The 22,065-nt window shown below is 40.3% G+C and overlaps 1 protein-coding gene across 11 annotated transcripts in view; it reads left to right on the forward strand.

Moving 5' to 3' along the window:
- Positions 1 to 22,065, forward strand: part of THRB (thyroid hormone receptor beta) — a 161,370-nt gene that overhangs the window by 103,749 nt on the left and 35,556 nt on the right. For 8 of the 11 annotated variants that reach the window (XM_055708181.1, XM_055708175.1, XM_055708173.1 and 5 more), the window contains one exon: positions 5,855 to 5,919. In XM_055708181.1, coding sequence (XP_055564156.1) covers positions 5,913 to 5,919 — 7 coding nt within the window. In that variant the 5' untranslated portion in view covers positions 5,855 to 5,912. Of the gene's footprint in view, positions 1 to 4,417; positions 4,439 to 4,613; positions 4,638 to 5,854; positions 5,920 to 18,386; positions 18,971 to 22,065 lie in introns of those variants that run through there. The other 3 variants (XM_055708180.1, XM_027809088.2, XM_027809089.2) reach the window with 3 other exon arrangements.

A 22,065-nucleotide genomic window follows, 5' to 3' on the forward strand; every position in this document is an offset into this window, starting at 1 on the left:
ATATTATGGTCTGTCTGACGCAGAGCATCCATAATCTTGACTTGTTAGTGCTCAGCCATTTTTAGAGCATTTAAGAAGCAAGTTTAAATAGGAAATTCTGAGCCTAAAAGGTAAACCCAGTACTCTGTTCTAAAGAGCACATTGAGTCTGTGTGAGGAGGAAAGAATAAGGTTACACAGAACTACTGGACATTCATGTTAGAAAGCTTAGTAGCTCCTTGCCTTTTTGATCGAGTGTTTCAAGATAGATTGCAAGTGTTTATACAGATAGTGCACCGTGGTTTTGATTTTATGCCTTACTGCATGTTTTTGTGTCCTTGTGAGTTGAACTAGACTAGTAATAAAAAGCACGAGTCGAAGTCCACTTCTGAGCTTGTGCCTACAAGGGAGTTCTCATGGGGGCTTTTTGTTAAGCATGTCTAGAAAACTAGATAGGTTGTCATTTCTCGTACAAGGCACAGTTGTTCAGTGTGTTTTACAAGGGAGAGAATACTGCTTGCTCATTATATAGGTACCATGTACCATAAGGCATAGTCTAGTACATTTTTCACTGAGTATGTATTAATTCAGAATCTTCTGTATAACTCTGCTCTAAAGCGCTAATTTTGCCTTGCTATTAAATATTGAAATGTTAAATATTGAAACAAATCTGAAAGTTCAGTTAGGCATCAATACAGCCTAAAGGCTACCTTGTCATTTTTCCTCATGTGGAGTTGCTTCTTTGATTTTTCACTAAAGATGAAGTTAAAAGCGGGAGCAACTTTCATGGGAGGGAGTTTGCAGAAAATGTTTAGATGACACATCCCATAATTCATCACTCCCAAGCCAAAACAGCCCCCGAGAAAAACAAAAGTGCCATAACTTGTGCCAGGGCAGAGTGTGAGGGGCTGATGTCCTGGGGCACTGGGTCTGACTGCTGGAGCTCTGCCCTGTGCCCCGTTACAAACCCTGTGTGCTCTGCTATCCTGCTCCTCACCCTCGCCTGCTCCTCGCTGCATCCCAGGACCTGGGCCCGCTCCCACCCACCCCCGGGGTCTGCCAGCAGCCCTCCCCTCCTCTGGGCACAAGGCTCCTCTCCCTGGAGGCAACCCAGCTCCCAGCGAGCCAGGAAGGGCGAGCGTTGTGTAAGTGTTGTGTAAGAGTGCCGGGGATAAGCCAGACATTGGGTCCTTCAGGTGGGGTTACAGGAGGGACTCAGGTGGAAGATCCGGGTCTCCCGTAGCCCTCCCTCTGGCTTTTGAAAGGGGATGTCAAGGGACAGGCTGGTGAGGGGCAAGGAGCTGGGCGGCTCATCAGTGCTTCTGAAAGGTGCAAAATCCCCTTCCCCGCCTGTTGCTGCCTTCAGAAGAGGTGGGAAGCAGCAGCGCTGGTTCCCCCAAGCTGTGCCAGGGCTTGCCGGGCAGCCTGCAGTTCACCCTGCGGGCAGGGACCGGGATTCAAATGGCAAATTGCTGTGCCCCCCTGCCTAGGGCAGACTGGCAGCTGCCATTAAACCTGCAGCAACAGGGTAAGGTCAGAAACATCCTCATCCCCAGAGCAGCGCAACCCTTTATATAGCCATTGGTCATCCAGTGCGTTTGTATGGAGGAGGAGGCACTTGGTGAGAGTGGGAGAATGCTTAACCACACTCATTAATGTTAGTTGGTTAATTGCCTTTCATTATGGGAGAAGAAGTTTTGCACTAATTGGTGGTACAGCTTGACAGCATTTCTAGATTGGAGACCAAAGCCTGAGAATTAGTTCCAAATAGCACCTTTTCAGGCCAGAGGAGATGAAGATCCCAAAGATGTATTTTTTTTTTTTTTTATTTGGGGCAAAATAGGGATATTCTTTTCCTGATGCAGGGCTGTAGATCTGAAATGTAACTTGGTATCAGAATGGAATCAACATTTTGCTACTTTTATTTGAGGTATCCGATACAAATGTGAGCACTACCTTGTTAAAGAAAAGCAAGAAAAAAAAGTAGGATTGAACTCTGGTGATGGAGAAAGATCACACTACCTGCTCCGCGGCCTCGGCTCTCTTGTGGGGAGATCATGTAGGATGTGAGATAGCAACCTCTGAAGTTAGTGCTGCGTGCTCAGGGCTTGTGACTCACAGCCATGAGACCTTGGGTAGCTTTGTGGGCAAAGAGTGCTTGACACACAAAAAATAATCTAATGAAGCCTGCTCTCTGTGATGTTAGCAAAGCTTACCCGTAAAAATTGTGTCACTTCTGGCAAGAAAGAAACTTACTCTGCAACGTCCATGAAGACTCCCAGACATTATTGGCCTGATGTGGTGGAGCCTCGCCTGTGACTCACGCGCGCTCTTCCCATTTGTGTCTGTTCACGTTGTAGACTGAAGAAGAACCTGATTTCCTCCAACGTCTTCCACATATGTGCCTTCAAGAGAAATTTGCTGTAATTAATGTAGACACCAGTTACTCTGCTTGCTTATTTAAAGTAGCAACCGTGCTGGGCTTTCAGAAGATGGTCAAGGTTTTGGGTGCCAGAACAGATAAATAGTTCTGTACCTCCACAGTGTTTCTGTCCATGCGCATCATTCCTTAGAAGGAAAAAGCAGAAAATTACTTCTGGCATATAAAGTGTGGGATAAAGGCCATTCTCTTAGAGAACATTTAAGATTATTAAAATCACCGTCAGGTACAAAGCAGGTGTTACAAATGAGCTTGTTTACTGTGGTTCTTTCGGTGGTTGCTAAATCTGCCTGGTGGAGGTGCTAGGTAGGTGGGATGCTGTGCATTCACAGCACCACCAAGACCTGCTCCGAGAAACTTAATGTCTGGGAGGGTGCGAGGAGAAGAGGATGTACTCTCTCCATTTTAAACTGTGGGACACAGGAGGACTGTGCCAAAGCCAGATACGTTAGTGTAATCCTTTAAACAAAAGACTATCTTTTCCTGCAGTCATTTCATAATTAGTTTTTTTACACAAGTGACAGCTGCCTTCATGCCAAGTCCTGCTCTCATCAGGGAAAATGGCAAAACTCCCAGGATAGCTAGAATATTTTTTTTATACATAATTCATTGAATAACTTTGTATTTCTCCTCCCCCCACCCCTTTTTTTAATAGATCGGTGCAAACCCAGTAATTTTAGGGTTAGTAACTAATTATTTACAGGATGAGCAGCATTTTTATTTAAAATGCTCAATTGTTTACTGCAAAAGCACTTGTGTGTCACTGAGTCACCAAACCACAATGAAATTCTGGGAAATGGCTCATTGTTGAGGTTCACGGGGTCCCATGACATGGGGGGTGTGTGTGTGTGTGTGTGTGTATGTGTGTCAGAGTCTGATTCTAATTGGGAGGCCCGATCTAAATTTGTATCCTCTTTAATCTTCTGATTGACAGACTGTGAAGGATTTTGAAGTTCCACAAGATGTCAGCAGCAAAAGAAAGATCTTGTGTTGTTGCCTCTGGTTGTGTTGTTTGTACATGGCAAATACCAAGCGGAATATTTGCTTTTCCCTGAAGAGTTTAAGGAGATACTGTCTTTTCTGAGAAAAGCCCAGGCAGTCTCGGGTGGTTTCCTTGGGAGAAAAGACAAAGAGATAAAAATACGTTGTAACATGTGTGCTGGAGGATATTTTACCAGTCCCTGCTGTAAAACTTTTGGTAGGTTTTACCATGCGCTTGCTTTACAAATACAGTCAACATTATGGGCTGAGGTTCCCCCCGCCCCCCCCCCCCCCGACCCGCCTTTTTTTTTCTCTTGGGTTTGCTTTGTTTGTTTGTTTGTGGGCGTTGTTTTTCTTTGTGGAGTGTTGGTGTTATTTTGTTGAATCCTGAAGCAATTTGAATCTTGGAGGAGCAATTAATTTAGTTTGAAGATTTCCCAGATATGCCCGGCTAATGTAATGAGGCATAAAGCGATGAAAAAGACAGGGAGCACATTACGGAGGAGATAATAGAGCTGTTAATTGAGAGGGTCGGGGTTTGAGTGGGAAGCGCCCGCCGCAGCGCTGCGGTGCCCCGCCGCTGCGGGCTCCCCCGCTCCCCTCCGGGCTGCTCCCGCGCCGCCGCCAGGGGGCGCCACCGCACCGCATGGCACCGCACTGCGCGGCGGCGGGGCCGGCCGGGGCGGGCGGGGCCGGGGGCTGTGCGTGAGAAAAGCCGCGCAGCGGGGCAGCACCGCGCCCGCGGGCCGCTCCGGGAGGGCTGGCTGCGGTTCTCCGCTGCGGCCCTCCGCTGCGGCCCCTGGGTTGGGGGAAGGCCCTGGCTCCCGCCCCGTCTGGAGTAGCGGGACGCCGAGGGGCGCCTGGGGCGAGGGGCCGGGGCGGTGCGGGGGCCGCAGGGCGCGGCGGGGCGCCCGGCCGCCATCTTGTGGAGCCTGCGGAGGGGCCGAGCTGCCGGCAGCCTTCGGCCCGGGCGGGGGTGCGGGGGCTGATGGGCTGAGGTGGAACTGCGAGGCAGCGTCCCAGATGCATTAATTACACGGTACATGCGATTGCTGCAATTCACCTGCTTTCTCATTCTAGCGTTGTAGTCTGTGACTAAATAGAGCAGCTGTCCTTTCAGCCTGCTGTTCGTGGAGGGTGTTTACTTCAAGGACAAGGAAGGGAAGCGCTCCCCGTGTGAGGGGAAATACTGACAGGGCTGTGGTGCTGCATGGATGGCGAGAGATAAAGATCAAAAGGTTGTTAACATGTACCAAAGGACAGTTTCTTAACGTAAAATGTCGATCAGGGCGATCGAAGAGAGGTTCTGCTTCCCCTGTGCAATGTCACTTGCGTGCAGACGTTAGAAGATACGCGTTTCCTGACAAGCAAGCGAGCGTGACTGATCCCAGGCTAGTTTTCCACTGGCATTAGTGGGGTCAGTTGTAGGCCCGGGATTTCTTATTTAAAAATTCTAATGAGATCTTGTCTCTATTCTGGAGTAATGCCTTTAGGATTGTCTCCACTCGGATTGGATTGTTGGCGCTTAAACCAGGGAGCGAGCTGGGATCATCCAGCGGCACACTGTGTTGTGGGCTGGGGTGGCTGAAGGAGGGAGTGCTGCCTGCGATGCCTCTGTTTGAAAAACATGGCTAGTATGAGTACAGATACTGCAGAGAAGTACGATGCTATGACTGGTATCGGTGACTTTCTGTCCTGACACAAAATTAATGTGCAGGCCTTCAGACTTTGCTGCCAGACAGAAAAGGAGCGTGTATGTATGGACATATGAATGGGGGAGGCAATCTAAATACTAATACCATGACTTCAGGATGCCAAATACAGTTCCTTACAGCTGCAATTATCTCCTTAATAAAATCAAAGATGCCATTGTTCAGAAGTAATAAGCACATATGAATTACTTTTCTGCCAAATGAGTAAAATTACTATTTACATCTCAAAACTTGTAGAAGTTGATAGACTTCAGGTTTTCAAATGATTGAGGAAGAATCAGTGTACCTGTAGACAGCGAATTTCTAATCTCTGAGTCCTCTATTCTTACTGATATACCAATGGGAGTATATCATTAGAAACTGTAAAATAAAAAAATCAGCTCCTAAAGTTACTCATTGGACCTAAAGGAACTTCTGCAAAAAAAGTGAGGTGAGGCAAAGTGTTCCATGAAGTGGGCAGATGCATTTCTTTTCTACGTCAGTAGCCACCAGCTTTTTGACCTTACTTCCAAATCCCTGTTACCCACAACTCTTCCAGTCCACCAGGTTTTGGACCTGACTTGCACTTATCGCCTCATGCAGTTAAGCAAGGTGCATTGAATTTAATTTGTTAAGCCATCAAATGTGGACCGTGGTATTCAAGATCCAAAATGTTCCATCCTGTTTAAATGTTAATAGTATTCTGCAGATTTGCATTTATGGATGTATTACATGAGATTTTTTTTTCCTTTTTTTTTTGGCAGGTGACATCGGTGACGGAAGAAGAACGAGAATGATTACATATCCATAACTCCCAGCAGTATGTCAGGTAATTGTATTTTGTAAAAGCATCTATGCAGTATTTCTTGCTTTGCTGGAGTTATTATTATTAAATGTTTACTGCAAAATACTGCTCTAACAAACTCTGAATGCATTGGTGCTGGGAATTTAAATTTTTCCTCTACCCAGAGCATGGAGATGTGAGGCACATAGTAATCTTCCCAACATTTTTCTGCTGAAACTCTTCTCGGTTTTCCTTCAGAAACAAAGTTGTGTTTTGTTTCTAACGCACATTCCAACTTCAGGTTTTTGGCTGAAACTGCCAGTACAGTGACAGTTTCTGCTGAGTACCTTGGCCTAAGTTATTTTGTAACGTGGACATATCCCCTGAAGTTCAAAGTGAGACAGTCAAACTCATTTTACATAGATTACCAAATACTCTTCAGACATAATAATTGACTAGGTCTGCAGGTGGGCTGAAGACACAGAGTTGAAATGACCATTAACCATTTTAAGTCTGCTTAACCATCTTAATGCTGCCAGCTGCAAAGCATTTGAAGGCTGTACATAAACTGTGTCAAAACCCCCATATATTCTAATCCCAGAACAAAATGTGTAAAAAGATGTACTTATTAGAAAGCCAGAAAATTTCAGACTTCCAGATTTTTTTTCAGTATTCATCAAATTGCTTAAGAAAAGAAAATATTCTGCTGATACTGTTTGTCAATGTATATTTCAAGAGCCAAATGCCATAAATGGGACTTTAAAAGCCTGTTTGTAAAATACAGCATGTGCTATATAGGGAAAATTGTGACAAACGAGACTGATTCCTGGTGTTATGCTCAAGGGATAGTTTATTTTTACTGACTGGGCAGATCAAATATCCTTTCCTTTTTCCCTGCAAGGCTCCCATCCTTTTGTATTGGCCAGCAAGGGGTAACAGTTGCATTCACCAGCAAAGCTGGTCTTTTAAGTTTAGGGTCCTAGATATGAGGTAGAAAGTAAAACTCATGGGGAGAAACGGAGTATAATTTAAATGCATGCTTTGAGTAAAATGTATTATTTGATAATATGTAAAGATGTGTCACCTGACTTCTGTTTTTATGGTTTCTTTGCTGTCCATTGAAGCTGAGGTTAGGCACAAGATGAATGTAAGATGGAGGCAGAGGGCACTGAGGATTTTCATGGAATGAGGTGAAATACCTGACCCTTGGTTGGTGTGTTGGGCTCTGAATTAGCATCACTGCCACATGAGGGTTGGGAAGGAGTTAGTAGCCTTAGGCTGCACTGGCAGGGCCACTAGAGTGTTTTTGCATTGTTCTGCAGGCATTCTAATTTCATTTAGCAAATACCTGGTTTGGAAGAATTCAGAGCACTGACATGTAACTCAGCCCCTCCAGCTCTCTGTTGTGCTCTCTTCTGTCTCATGTTAAATTTCGTTCTTCGACCTTTTGCTACAGGGCTTGATTTTGCTGTGGTTTTGGAGGGAGCAATTAGTAGCTTGTGCTATGTGATGGCAAGAGATGGGGAAGGAAATGCAGTACAGGCGCTTTAACCCCACCTTACCTGTTTGGAGTGTAGCTTCCTATGGAGGAGAGTTTTAAGGAGGATTCCCTTTAGCAATCTAACCAGACCTGTCTCCCTGGACTTCCCTCTGGCAGGGAAGCTCTGCTAAGCTTGGTGAAACACAAAGCCTAATTGGGAGGACCTACATTTTCTGCATTTTTTTTTTTTTTTCAAACAAATGGGCAGAACAAATGTGTGCAAAGAAAATAATTGCCAGATGAAAAAAAAGGTTCAGTGCAGAAGACGACTGTTGGTACAGCTGTAGATGCCCAGCACTTTTCATTATAAGCAGTTCATATTTTCTGTTTCTCATTATTGGAATGAAATTCCCTACATGAGTGTGAATGTGAAAAGAAGCATGGATGAAATAAAAATCTTTCAAACTCTATAAAAATGGCATAAATGCCACAATCCAGAGCCAGACAGGACTCCTTTCTTAATGAATGGAAATGAAAGGTTAGATTCTGTTACTGAGTCATTGGAATATGAGAGCAGAATCTAATCCAAAACCAAACCAGTTGCCTAAAATAATAGGCTGTAGTATTCTGATTTTTTGATAATTTCTCTGCCCAAATGTTACATTTTTGCTGCAGGAAGAATTTTCCTCCTCTAGGTACTGCCCAAAAGCCTCCAGTTTGTGCATCTAGAGGAACTTTTCTGACGGAAGACTGTAGAATTTGGCCTACATTTTGCAACTGCCATAGGAAAAATATTTTGAATATTTTGACATCTCAGCTTTAAAAAGAAGTACCGGTGTGGCAGTTGTGCTGCAATTGTATGTGCTTACACTCTTAATAGAGAATTCAAGTTTTCCAAAATTATTTTGGGAACTTCAAAGTTGTGGGTAACATGGAAGGATTTCAGAAGTGTAGAAGCCCTTGCTTAAAAGCAAATAAAATGAAAAATAAAAAGCAAAAGGAATGCACCAGGTGCAATCTTTGCATGCGAAAAGATAAACTGAAAGACAAATGTTGAGTTAATGAGGTCCAAACTACACTTCCTTTTTCTTAGAATGCAGTCAAAATAGAGTTCACACAGCAATACAGGTGGAGTTAATGAACACCTAATATTGGGTACTTGATGACGTTAGAAGCTGACATGTGAAAAGCTGGACCTACAGGTTTTGTAAACAGTGTGTTTGTCAGTGTACTTTTGCAACTTTACCAGTTGTAAGTGTCACAACTTGCTTAACCAGTTTTATGTACATGTAACTCAGATGATAACCAAACACTGAGAGAAAAGGATACTTCTGGACAGAGAAAGCTGGACATACCTCTTGCAGTTGAGTACTGAGTATATGCATTCTGTGCTCATAACTGAAGCTTAGTACATGGCTAAAATAAATAAGTTTTCAGATGAGTGATCACACACATAAATGTAACAAAGCAAATCTGAAAGTTTACCTTTCCTGTTTTGAAACCTTATTTTTTTAAACACTCGTCTTTTATGATAAATGCTGCAGCAGATCTGATGCTTTTTAAGAACAATATTAAAAATGCATTTAGGAAATGTAAGTACAATACGTTTGGGGGTTGTTTTAAGTAGAAGTAAGTGGAAAATGACTGATTGGCCATTCCCCCCATCGTTCAGCAGCAGTTTTACAGTTGACACCAGCAATTAACTGTCCACAGAGTAATACTGGGGAAAAAAATCATAAGCATTTTAAAAATTAGTACCATCTCAGCAATAACTACAAGTTTTGCCATACATTTACAATAAAATAGAAAAAGAAGTTGGAAAGTATTATTTTCTCATTGAGAAGAGATAGTACTTTCAAATAAGTAAGTATCTAACATAGTTCATTAAAAATTTCTGGCTGTTTAAAAACTGTAGTGAGGCTTCTGGCTTTAGCACCACTATTCACTGGCAATAATCTATCACTGAATTCTTCTTTCTGTACATTTTCTCCCAAAATTCAGGAGAAGCCCCGAGAAAGACCTTTATCTTACTTCATTTACCAGAGTGAGAACTGAAGAAGGAATTCACAAATGGGTTCTAAAAACCAGAAAGTAGTATTTGTCAAGTACAGTAAATCTCATTAATTTCACCTTCGTGGCAGATGAAGACTGAATGTAAATAATGTAATAACGGTGTCAGTGAACTCTGCAGCAGCTCTTTCACTGACTTCAGGAAGGGCAGGATTTTACTCTGCTTTAACTTGGAGTTTCATAATTGACTCAGACTTTGTGCTTCTACTCTCCAATATTCACACAGTTCTATTTGATAATGACTGTAAAGTTAGATAAAGGTAGGAATTATAATAAAATTAAGTGCTTACATTAGGGAATATAATTTAAATGTCATAAATGCATATTTTCAGTAAGTAGCATTTAATATGCAGCATTTCTTGTAACAGGTCACTCCTTTGGAGAATAAAATTAATCCTTCTTTGTGCAACAAATCCATTTGAAACCCAGTGTCTCCAAGGGTGTTGCATGTACTTTACAAGAACTGAGAAAAGTAATAGGATAGGAAAGGTACCACCTTTTCTTCATTAGTCTTTTTCACTGTAACACTCATTACCCTGTAAACTTGCCATTAATTCAATTGGAAAATAGTTTGTTGTGTAGCATCCGTTGAGAAATTATTTCTCCTGAATTTCTATAATGATTTTCCTAGGATAATTTAATTTGACATACACCACTGTCTGCCACTTCTTGTCTGCCAGACCATGATAAAATCCAACTGACTCAAGTGTATTATTTCTTCTAAGTAATGGACACTTTAGAAGGACAGTAAATACTTTAATATAAGGTTTTGTTACGCCAGGATTCAGCAGCTTTGTAATGAGCTTTTGGGGATTTTCAAAAGGTTAACAAGATTTATATTGTGGGATGTTTTTGCATGAAGCTATGAATCACTCCATGATGGCTCTTATTACTTAGAAGCGTATTTTTGAATATGCAGTTAAAAATATCACACTTGGTAAGTTCTAGGTTACAGACATTCTGGTTTAATTTTAACTTTTTTGTTTTAAACTTTAATGTTTTTAAAAGTGCTTTCAAAAATACAAAAATTTCAAAAGGCAAGTAGTCTGTATAACATTTTGTAATGTTCCAATTTTTTATGCAATTCTTTAGTAATGTGATGGGGGTTTCTTTCCCATCACGAGGGGGGGAAAGGCACTCTAAAGAGGGGGGTTTTTCTTTAGGAGAAACATGTTTATATGTCTGTGTTTCTAAAGGTGTTTAAGTTTGGTATTTACAACTCAATGGATACCTGCTACGTTTTCGAGATTAAGATACACATGTGTTTCAGAAAATTTGGATCTAGTTAGATTTCACAAAGAACAGAGAAAAAAAACCATGTATTTTTCTAGCTTTGCAACATCTGCTAGCCATTTTCTTAAGTATGTTTCATTATGTTAGTGCTGATGTTTTTTTCCTTTTAATAGTCCATCAGTATACTTAGTCCCTTTCTAAAGTAATTGTATTTAAACTAGAGGTGCTTCTTTTTGATAATCTTCTTTCTGAAATCTATTTCTGATGGGAGCAGACTGTTGTGTTTGAAATTTTCAGTATCATTCTTGGACTGTAACACTGTGTTTCACTGCTGCCGTCAGTTAGGAGTACATAGTGCTGTCAATATAAAACATACTTGTTGATTTCACAGGCAGACACTTTTTAAAGTATTTAATTAAAAAAACCAAAAGGTCCTTATGCTTTTTTCTAAGTCTTCTCCATTAGCTTATAAAATAAAACACTTCCCTTTGTTGTGCTTGCCACAGGAGTTGCAGCTTGCCGTTTTATGGCCTTCATAAGCCTGACCACAGACTGCTGTTCAGTTTTTCTGATGATTGCATGTCAGAGCAATGAACTTACAGTACCTGTCCTTGATATACAGTCCTATAGGTAGAGAGGACTGTAATTATTTTGTGCCAAATATAAAGCTGCCAATGAAATGTAGGAAAGTTACTGTCCAATCAGGCATTTTCCAGTTATTTCCATATAAACAAAGTACCTTTTACATTCCCTAAATGCATTTCTGATGATGTTCTTTAAAAGCATCAGATTTGCTGCAGTGCTTATCATAAAGGAAGGTAGATGTTTAAGGAAATGCTTAAAGGTTGCCAAACATGAAGGCCAGGCTTTTAGATCTGCTTTGTTATGTATGTGATCACATGTCGAAAACTGTTTAGACCTGCACCAAGCTTCAGCTTATTTCAAGTTTTGAAGAATTCTCTCCTCACTTCTCAGTTTTTCTTTCTGAAGAAGTCTTTGACTGCATTATTTGGGCAAGTATTGTTTTTTGTCTTTCACAAATAACATATTTGTCAAGACTGATAGTTCTAGTACCTCTTTTTTTACCTGACCATTGCTCAAACCTCAGTTCTTGGACAGGAGGTGTTATTTCAAGACACTGGGTATCTCTTAAGCAATTCTAGAATTAAAATAGCTTGAACTGTTTCATCACCTTGAGAAAAAAAAAAAAAAAAAAGCTTCCATTATGTGCACATATCCCCAGGATTTGCTATTAGTAAACAGTGTCCAAACAGATTGTCCATTCCTCAGTGGGGAAGGGTGGAAGGTCTAATGTGGGCTTGAGGAGAGACCATGTGAAGTTGATTTGAAATCTCATGGCAAGAGCAGTACTCAGAATTGGGATTTTACAAAATGGTGGTAGTGATTTGTAGAAGTGATTTGAGTGATTTCCCAAATGGCTTCATTGTAATTTACGCATGTCTAAAGGTCTGTTTTATGGTATTTTGATCCATAATCTGGAAATGTTGTTTTGGCTTCTCCTATTTTAGTAGGTTCCCAGGCATAAATCACCTAACATGATATGGAGAGAGTAAAAATCCATTAACATTCCCATATTCACACAAGCAATAGTCTGCAAAATGAGTCCGGGACAGGTGGATTGCTGTCAGTTGGGCATCAAATTGATATTGTTTAAAAAAAACAGAGGGAGGTGGTTCTACACATGAGAGACAGACAGATACTGGAACTCCTTGCCAAAGGGTGTTGTGACTGCAAGAAGTGTATGCAAGAGGAGACTGGGCTTCACTTCAACGAGAGATCCCTTGGGTATTACTGCAGTTTAGGTAGGCTCCAGGGACTCAGGCAATCCCTTGGGCTGACAAGTAGCTAACGATTGGGAGGCTATTGGTGGGAACTCTCGTGTGCTTGCTTTGTTCTTACTGTTGCCTGGGTATCTGTTTATGGCTTCTGTTGGAGAACAGTAACCAGGTGAGCCATGTGGTTTAAACAGAGCTGCCATGCTCAGGTGTACCTTGTTCTCAGGAAAACCCCCTCCCCCATGTTGTACAGAGCTATGAGAGGGTCAAATGTATTTAGCATCTGTGTGGCTGTATTTGTTAACATCACCTTTCGAGTTCCGTTGGGTATCCCAGCATCTTCCTGCTTTTTCCGATATAGCTTTGGTCATTCATTTCTTTCAGTATTTTTGTTGCATCTGTAGCTGTCAGAAGATCCCATGTTTGAGTACACAGCTCTTATTCATTCCTTTAAGGAGGGGGTTTCAGATAGCTCTGTACATACCAAAACCCTGAACCATTTGCTTCTCTGTGCTCAGAACCTGCCTCTGGTTAACTTACAGATGAGCTGTCACATTCTTCTGGATATTCTTTTCCTCTGATTAATTTTTTCTTATGTTTAGTAATTTGAGCATAATGTCAAGCCCAGGTTCTTGATGAGATAAGTATATGTCTAGTATTACTTTAATAGTTAATAGAAATTCAGTGTGGTTTAAAAAAGTGATTACACTGGTTCATGCTGAAGACCTCATTAAGGTATCTGTCAGCAAGAGCAAGGATAAAGCTATTACACTGTATATTACAAGTTTCTTAATGTTACCTTTTCTTACACATTAAAAGCTCTTAACAAAGTTTATTGCAAGATCTGCACACTCTTCTTTTATGATGATGTAATCTTTGAAAGATTGAAAATATTGAAATCTAATTTATAGTGGAAGCCATATTCTAAAATGTACTATTTAAATATTTTATAATACTGCCACTGCTGAAGTGAGTAACAGTGCAAAAGTCCTGGCTTTGTTTACTTCCACAAGCATACTCATACACACGTTTCTGAAATACTGGAAACCAGCCAGTAGTTTCAGTAAGACATCACTGGTTCCAGAGTCCCTTTCTCTCATTGTAACGTTTTTTCTTATAGTCAGTCATTTTTACATTTTAAAATTTAGGAAAGAAATCACATGTTTTCAAAGGTTTTATTTAGCACATTATATGAAGGCAGGGTTTGCATATTTATAAGAAAGAATCTGGCTAGTCTGTATTAGCTGTGTTCTACCCTTCTGCTGATTCAAGGATCACACATACCTAGTTTAAAGGTTGAGACACTCAGTTGTGAATGTTTCCCTGTTTGATAAGGAAGAATAAGGAGAAAATGCTACAGTGTTATTTGGGAGGAAGGAAGAGGAGAAAAGGGGAGGAAGGGAGAGGAGAAGCAAAATAATGGAAAGAAAATAAAATGCTGTGAAGAGACTTCAACAATAATGAGAATAAACTAAACCTTAGCCTTGTCTGGCAGAGATAATTTTATTACTCCCAGCACAAACGTGCATGAAAACTTCACATGCTTTTACTTACAGTTACTTTGCGTGCTTTAGAATGTTTGTACAAAACATGAATCGAGTTTTAATTTTGCTGGGGAGATGTCCTTTAATTGTAGCTTGCTTGCTTTTTTCTTTAAGTCGTTAAGTAAAAATCATCTAGTGATACTGGACGGGGTCCACACAAAACTAGGCTGCTTGATCAACCTACTATGCACCCCTCAGTCTTAATCCTGATTACATTTGCCTTAGTTGATCTCTCTGAAGCCAGCCCACTTCAATGTCCTTAGATGCTTGCATACTTCAATGTCTTAAAAAAAAAAAAACAACCAAAAACAAAAACCCAACAAACCAGGAGTAAAGTGCTGTTGCCCTTGCTGCTCTGTTTTCAGTAAACTCGAGGAGGCAAAACTTTACCTAAGAATCACTTTTGTCAATTTTTTGTTTTACAATCAAGTAACTTTAATGACAGTTCAGAGACTGCTAATGTATTTACCTACTGCTACTATTTTGATTAGCTGCAAGCTGAAATTCTTACAGACTGAGAGCAATTTTGGAATGCAAAGTAACTCTTTGTTGTGAGAGGAAGAATCTTTGTAACTGTAAAAACAGCAATAATCTGGCATCCCAGAACCTGTTGATTTACCGTTTGCCTCAAAACTGGTAGCCTGTTGCTGAGGGTGAAAAAGAAAGGTTTGCAACTCCCCAAAATGTGTGAGCAATGTAGCCTCTGAGGAGCGGGGACTGCCTGTGTGGTCACACAGCAGCTTTCATCACCAATGGATCTAGCTGTCGGCTGGAGCTACTGCAGTATGGAGCAGTAGTGGTATTACTGGGAATACAAATGCCAGCCTTGAGTGTAACAGGGAAGATCCTGAGCTGGGAAAAACAGGTGTAGCTGTCAGGGCACAGCAGGGAGGATGTAATGCGCTGCCTCTAGGGTTGTTGTGGTGGGCACAGGGAACAGGCACACTTTTCGGTGTGCTTTTTGGTCCTGTGCTGGGCACTGTGAGTTTTTATCAAAGTTCAGGATAGATGCACAGCTCATTCCAGCAAGAATGCTGTCCTCCTGGCTGGCTGGCTGCCACCTCCATATTTCTGGAAGTAACAAGTTAATGGCTCCCTTCTCTTGAGAAGTACTAAAGAAGGGAGAGGCTTTTTGTATCTCTTCCTTTACCACTGTTGGCAGATACTAGTAGAGAGGTAAGAAAAAGCACGTATAACAGAGATGAAAACAAGTTAATTGTTCCGTTCTTTTATAGTCTTTTATATAGTGACATTCAGATAACACTAAATATCTGAGAACAGGCCAACCTTTAAGTCATCCATTAGGAGTCTTGGCCTGCAATAAACAATTTCTGAGAGATGCTCCTCACCTGTCCTTTTAGTTTAGCTCAACGAGCACTTCATCTCCTAAAATTTTCTGCTCCCATAAAACAGACTTACCTGTAAAGTCAGTCTGATGGGAACTTGAGAAAGTCTTTTGAACTGTTGACTGCTCAGATGCCAGTTATTGCTACAAAGTGCTGCTTTTATATCTCTCAGATTATTTGATGATTCCTTTACTTACATTGACAACAAGAGCTCTAGGCCCTTCTTATTAGTCCCTCTTTACCCTGAAAATAGGGCCTGTGGTTTCAGTCGTGATTCATCCCAGCAGGCTGCACTGCTTTCTGCCTTGATTATAGCCATTTTAACAGTAGCTGCAGGGAGAGAGAGACATGCTTCTCTTACATTTAGGGAGCTCAGACAAAACTACATTATCATCCTTTATCAAGAGTTTGGGGTTGACAAAACCAAGAGCAGATGCAGGAGATTTAAACTGCATTCTCTGTTGGGGGTGGTGGCAAGTTTTTGAGAAATTCAGGCAAGATATGTTAAAACAAAAGGAGTAGAATAAATAATGTATTCCTGTAGTGAAACTGTAATTTAATGGTTTAATAAGCTGAATGGTAATTTAGGACATACATTATCTGCTGCATCACAGTATAGGAAGTATAAGAAAAGGAGACAAATCTTCCTTCAGCAAAATTTGAATGTTGGATGTCCCTGATGACTAAAGGGAATTTGTGAAATAAAGTGGAAGCTTGTAAAATTAAATAAATAATGGCTATCGTAAGAGTCAAAATAGTGAGACAGATTTCAGAGGGAACTGAAAGGAAAAGAGGATAAGGCTGCTTGAGGTTGGGTTAGTGTTTGCAGACTCTTGCCTGGGCAAATTCCAAATGATGGAAGCTATAACAGAATTGGTTTCTGCTTTGAAAACACAGAAATTGGAGAATGTGTTTTATTTTTTAAAGTTAAAGAGGGTTTTAGAGTTCCTTGCTAAAGTTAAAAATCTGTAAGCCTTGTGTGACATGCTTTCTGAATCCTTGGGGAGCAAAAGTTTTACCATTGCAGTGAGTCTATGTTTTTTAATTAAAATCGAAGGTAAAGCAAATCCTCATAGGCTAAAAGACAGCAAAGATGACCTTTAATATCAAAGATAAATTTGAGAAGAAAATAGAAGTTTTTGCCTAACAAGATTGAACAGCCTGGATTATGAATCATTGATCTCATTTCCAGGACTAATAACAAGACCTGAGTAACTGAGGATATAACTGACTTCTTTAAACAGGGTCGAGAATTGTGTGGCATCAGTGGTCTGCTCAAGAAATTGACAGAGCAGTATCTATTTATGAATGAATTATAGGAGTGCCTGTATTTGTTATATATATACATTGCACATGCCCAACTCCCAGGTTTATCTAAAGATGCAATATTATCCATGCAGGGCGATAACTAGAATGTGAAGGAAGACAAGGAAGAGGAGAGTAGCCTTATACTGAAAGGTGCATTATCTGAGATTATACAAAGCCTAGTGGAAGGGTGAGTTGTAGTGCACAGTTCCTCTCTGTGCCAAGAAGAGTAAAGCAGCCAAGTCTGGTTCAGATCTTACAGGGAAGTTCTGCGCAGCCCACGGAGGGACCCCAGAGGGTCTTACCAGAACAATCCAGCCTCTCCATCTGAGTTTAAATTTATTATGAAGTCTATAAGATATGGCAGTGTTCAAATTATGAAAAAAAGTTTTATATTCTGTTCTTTCGATTTTTTAAATTGCCTAGTATTTTCTGGGTTACTTTCACTACTCTATTTTAAATCTGATTATCCTCCTACAAGTGATATTCTCTTTCCATATTACCTGCATTTAGTTACCTTTTAGTTTTACTAAGAAAATCAAATCTGAACTAAGAGCAGGTCTATAAAGCCAGAAGTAAGTCGGTAAGTGCAAATTCTGTAGTTAACTTACCTGCCCTATGCATTGAAGTCTGTGATGCCAGATAATTTCTCATACAAATTCATGTTATTGATGCTCAACTGAGATACAGTGAGTAGGAGGAATGGACTTTTAACTTCAAATATCAGGTGAGCTTACTCCCAGCAGAAAAAAAGTTATGCATTTACATTTAAAATTAAGTAAGATATTGAGGAAAGCTATATAAACTACCAGGGATTAACACAAGGTAACAGTATTTAATATTAACCATAATTAGGTCTTCTGAATATGTCCTATATTAGCAACATTCCACTTAGAAGAAGTCTTAAGACAAAACTTTCAGAAACAGCAATAGTATGTATTCAGCTCTGGTAACTGAAATCCAAAGTTATTTTTTATGGGTTTTGTTTATCAGGAAATTACTGACCTAGTGTGCATGTATTTACTAATATGTATATGAATTAGTTTAGTTAGTGAAATGTATGTAAAATTAACTCTTAGGTCCATTAAAACAGCAGAACCATACCTTACCATGATTAAACCCACAGTGGATATCAGTCAGCAAATATCTGGATTTTGCTATTTTCTATTTGCAAGTTAAAAAGCTATTTTGTGTTTGAATTTTGATACATATGATATAAAATAAAATAATTTCTTTGAATGTGGAATACCTATGATCTCTAATGTGTCATTTCTACAGCATTTCATTTTGCTACCCAAAAATAGAAAACAGGCTGTATTTAGTTTTACAGATTTATTAACTAATGGTATCTCAGTTTCTTCTATATCAAAGAATAAATAAATTTGCTTAATCATTATGACTAATCAGATCAAATCATGCCACTTTAGTACTGTTCATTATCTACACTGGACCCAAATGTCCATACTCCTGTGATAAAATCAGTGTTTCCAATTCTCTACAGTGACCACAAGTAGAGGAAGGCAGTAGGTAGCAAAGACGGAACTGCTAAGCATGCCCACATAAGAATGTCACACTTAGGTAACAGAGTGTCCCTCAGGTCAGCGTACGATAAGAGCAAAGTCAAACAAGGCTGAATCCTTGATGTTTTGTGTTTTAAGTATCTGAAAATTGTTCACGACCAGCCTCGACCTACAAGACCTCAAATGATCATATGAGCAAGGCAATAAATTGGTGGTAACTTGCCCTGAGGCCCATGTTGTAGTTGTGATGTTGTGAAAGTTACATCTAGTGTTAGCCTGTCCACGTAGATCTGCCTAATTGTTCAGGCTTCACAGACAGGAAAATTTTATATTTACTTGTACCGAAGTGGAACTATGGTGGCTGAATGGGCATGGCTGAAAGGCTCTGCATCGTATCAGTGCGGTCAAGTGGATATGCACGGGAATGCCACGGCGTCAGGAGAGCCGGGGAACCACTTGCTTTCCAAAACTCCACACCTGAGCAAGATTTTGGCAATGCCAACAGTTTGTAGCTCTGCAGTATTTGCCAAACATCCAGGACGTGGCCTCCTTTCATGGGACAGACTGATTCACCTTCCTGACAGAAGTCAGAAATGGAACGTAGTGGGCATAGCGGAAAACCATTTGTGTAGGAAAAGGCACTCCAAAAATTATGATATCCAGAGGAATGGACAGCAGCTTTCGCAATGTCTACATGCTTCAACTTGGACTAGCACAATTCTACAGCCAGGCCATACAAAAGCAAACTTTCAAGTTATGTCAAGTGCCCAGGAATACCAAAAAGAAGAAAAAAAATTTAAAGGTAACTGGCATTATTATGCAGAGCACAGAAAGCACTGCATTAAAAACAAAAAAAACCCAAACCAAACCCACCAGGTTGTTATATCTTTGTTTACGGTCAGGGGTTTGGCCATTGGTAAAAGCATTATTATGTGGGGGGTGTTTTCTTGTTATCAATTTTTAAATTTTTAATTATTTTTATTTTCAGCGGGGATAATTGTAGTTTTTAGTATTTCTTATAATTCAATTTTATAGCTTTGTTAAGAGTCCTGATGACAATGTAATGAGTACTTACTGGGGTCTTCTGTGTGATACCTAATACAAAACAGTATCTATTCCTTTAGCCTTCTAAAAATGTATTTGTCTCTCTCTTTATGATCTTGATAAGCTCATCAAAAATCTTTTCTGAACCCGGCCATTTTAAATTAAGCATATCCTTGATACATTAAAAATACAAAGGCAAACAAAGCATTCTTTTACTACTTCCATGGTGTTCGTCTCTCACCTGTGACTGTGGTGTTTGCCTTTTCTTCTTTCTTATTAAACCATCCCCAGAGCCTCAGTAAGTGCACATAACAGAACTCACATAAATGGAATTTCATGTTAGGAATATTCTTTGCCTCGGTAGTCAGGAGAATTAACCATTTTCTTTCAGGTAGCGTTTTTTTGTTCACATCAGCGCAGCATTGAAGGAATTCCTTTTAAGAATCACAGTAGCTTAGGTATTAGCACAAATTTAGTGCTTAAGTTATTTTTATTCCTTTTTAAACTGCGGTAAATAGTTCTTTGTTGTTCTTCACCTAAAAAATAATGACTGCATATTGGGAGGGAGGGATTACAAGTTGTTTTCTTTTACTTAAGTCTTGCGTCACTCCAGGAGGAAAGATTACAGTGTCAGGCAGGATATCACCTCATGAAAAAGTTAAACTGGTCTAAGTACCTGATTTCTTTAGATTTAGTTGCTCTTTACCTCAGAATGCCTCTTTGCTAACAGATGTCAGGTGTTGATCGCTTTAACGTCTTACTAAGGGCTGTCAGGAGGCTGCCAAACCCAGACAGTCCCAGCCAAGAGTCTGTTAATTATGTTGTGTCAAGCTAAATTAGCTAGCTTTCTGCTCGATTTTATTTTTGAACAAATGGAACTTTTTACCTTGAAGTTTTCATGAGGAGTTGGAGTAGGGAATGACTCAGAAATGTTTTAAGTATTGGTGGTTACTTTCTCAAGAAATAAGCTGTGTAATTAACCGATGTTTGCTAACAGGGTCTTCCAATTATGATATATGGGGAGACTTAACAAATTGGGTTGTCTGCGTCACAGGTCTATAATGTCTCTGGGCAAATATTTGCTCAGAGACCATCTTAAAAGTTGTTGAACGCTGTTCAAGAATTTTGTTAGCCAGGCTGTTGGCAAACCTCTCGAGGAGCAAATGCTTTCTGACAACACCATGTGCTACGTACATGTGTCATGAAAAGTGCAAGGAGCTAGTGCAAGAAAAAGCAAGCCCAAACCCTTGAAGAGTCCTGATGGTGAAAGAGCAAGATCCATTCTCTTTTAACCAGATGTATTCAAGGTGTCAAATATTTTCAGGGATAACTGGATTCATAGTGAATCTGAACATTTAAATATAAACTGTGACGTTCTTTGTTACCCAAACAGACTAATGAGTCTGAAGTGTTTCAATAAAAGGCACATCACACTGGCATTTTATGAGTCACATACAAATTTAGCGGCGTGTCATAACCAAGGTACGGCAGGTTTTGTAAGAGAAGCGGTTTTAGAGAAAGAACTAACTTAATACCTGTTGAGAAAAGAGGTGTGCTATTGTGCAAGTAAGATTTTCTTCAGGTTTAAAGCAGGGACAGCTAGCTGGAAGCTTGCTGCGTCTGTTGCAAACCCAAAGAAATTATTTTATGCCAGAAGGCTTTAGCTCTTTTTCTCTCAACTGTATCACTTGCTATAATAAATATAGTGTAGACAAAATTACAATTTTTAATGTCTTTGGTTCCAGTGAGACATGCTCCAGGAATTGTCAAATGCTGTTGTAACTTTACAGCGCTAGCATTCTGTAATACTACATACTTCATGATTTAGTCACAAGTAGAGTTTTAAAAATAAGGTAAATACTATATAGTGTTAACATTCTGTTCTTGTAAATACTTGGAATTATTTTGGAGTCTGATTTTTGAGGTTTTCTTAGTTTAATCTGTAAGTTTGCATAGTTATATTTTTGGGGGACTGTTTTGAGCCTCTGATCAAAGTACGTAAAGTGAACGTATAAGGTAGTGCAAATATATACCTTAGAGAGAGGTGGTAGCTCATCTTGTGGGCACAGAGGTAGATGTATTTGACAAATGCTGTGTGTTGCAAAAAACATGTTAGTACTTCTGATCAAAAGCTGTTACAGTTTTCAGTGCATTTTCTGTATGATAGGGGATCGGGACTGTCTGGGATGTGTTCCACGTTATCTAGTGTGAGCCCTGAAAGCGCAGATTTGTGTTTTCCTTGAAGAGCCGTGATCTAGGTTTTTTTCCCCCATGACCTTCATCAGAGGTGGCTGAGAGAATGCAGGCAACAAGAAAATCTTCTAAGTAGGAAATGTTACGGTTATTTTGTAATGTGAAAATACGTATTACAAAACTAGGGGCTGATAACACAAGGTACATAACTGATAAGAGTTTAGAAAGGCGTGTTTAATCCTTGCAACTACATGTTCAAATGTGCAAAACTTTTTGACCAAAATACTGGGGTTTTATTCATCTGTATCCACAAAGCGTGCACACAACCAACATAAGATCCTTCCATTTGGTCCTTTAGAAGCGGCACTCTGCCCTGACTAATTGGAATGTTCTGCAAAACCTCCCACGCACTGACACTGCCGAATCCTTTAGAAGCGGCGCACAGGGGCCCTAACTGCGGCATTGAGGTACCCAGGGCTCTAGACCAGGGGTGCACGGTCTGGTAACAGGAGAACGTGACTCTTGCAGGTAATACGCCACCTGCACATTCATGCTGATAGCAGAGGTACGCAACCGAGTAGATTGTGCTGAACGACCCTTCTTTTTGTGTCAGGGGTGGCAGTTGGTTGGGGTGTGCTGTCGGGAGGATCATCCACAGGA

Source organism: Falco cherrug, chromosome 4 (assembly GCF_023634085.1).
Source record: "Falco cherrug isolate bFalChe1 chromosome 4, bFalChe1.pri, whole genome shotgun sequence".
Lineage (NCBI taxonomy): Eukaryota > Metazoa > Chordata > Aves > Falconiformes > Falconidae > Falco > Falco cherrug.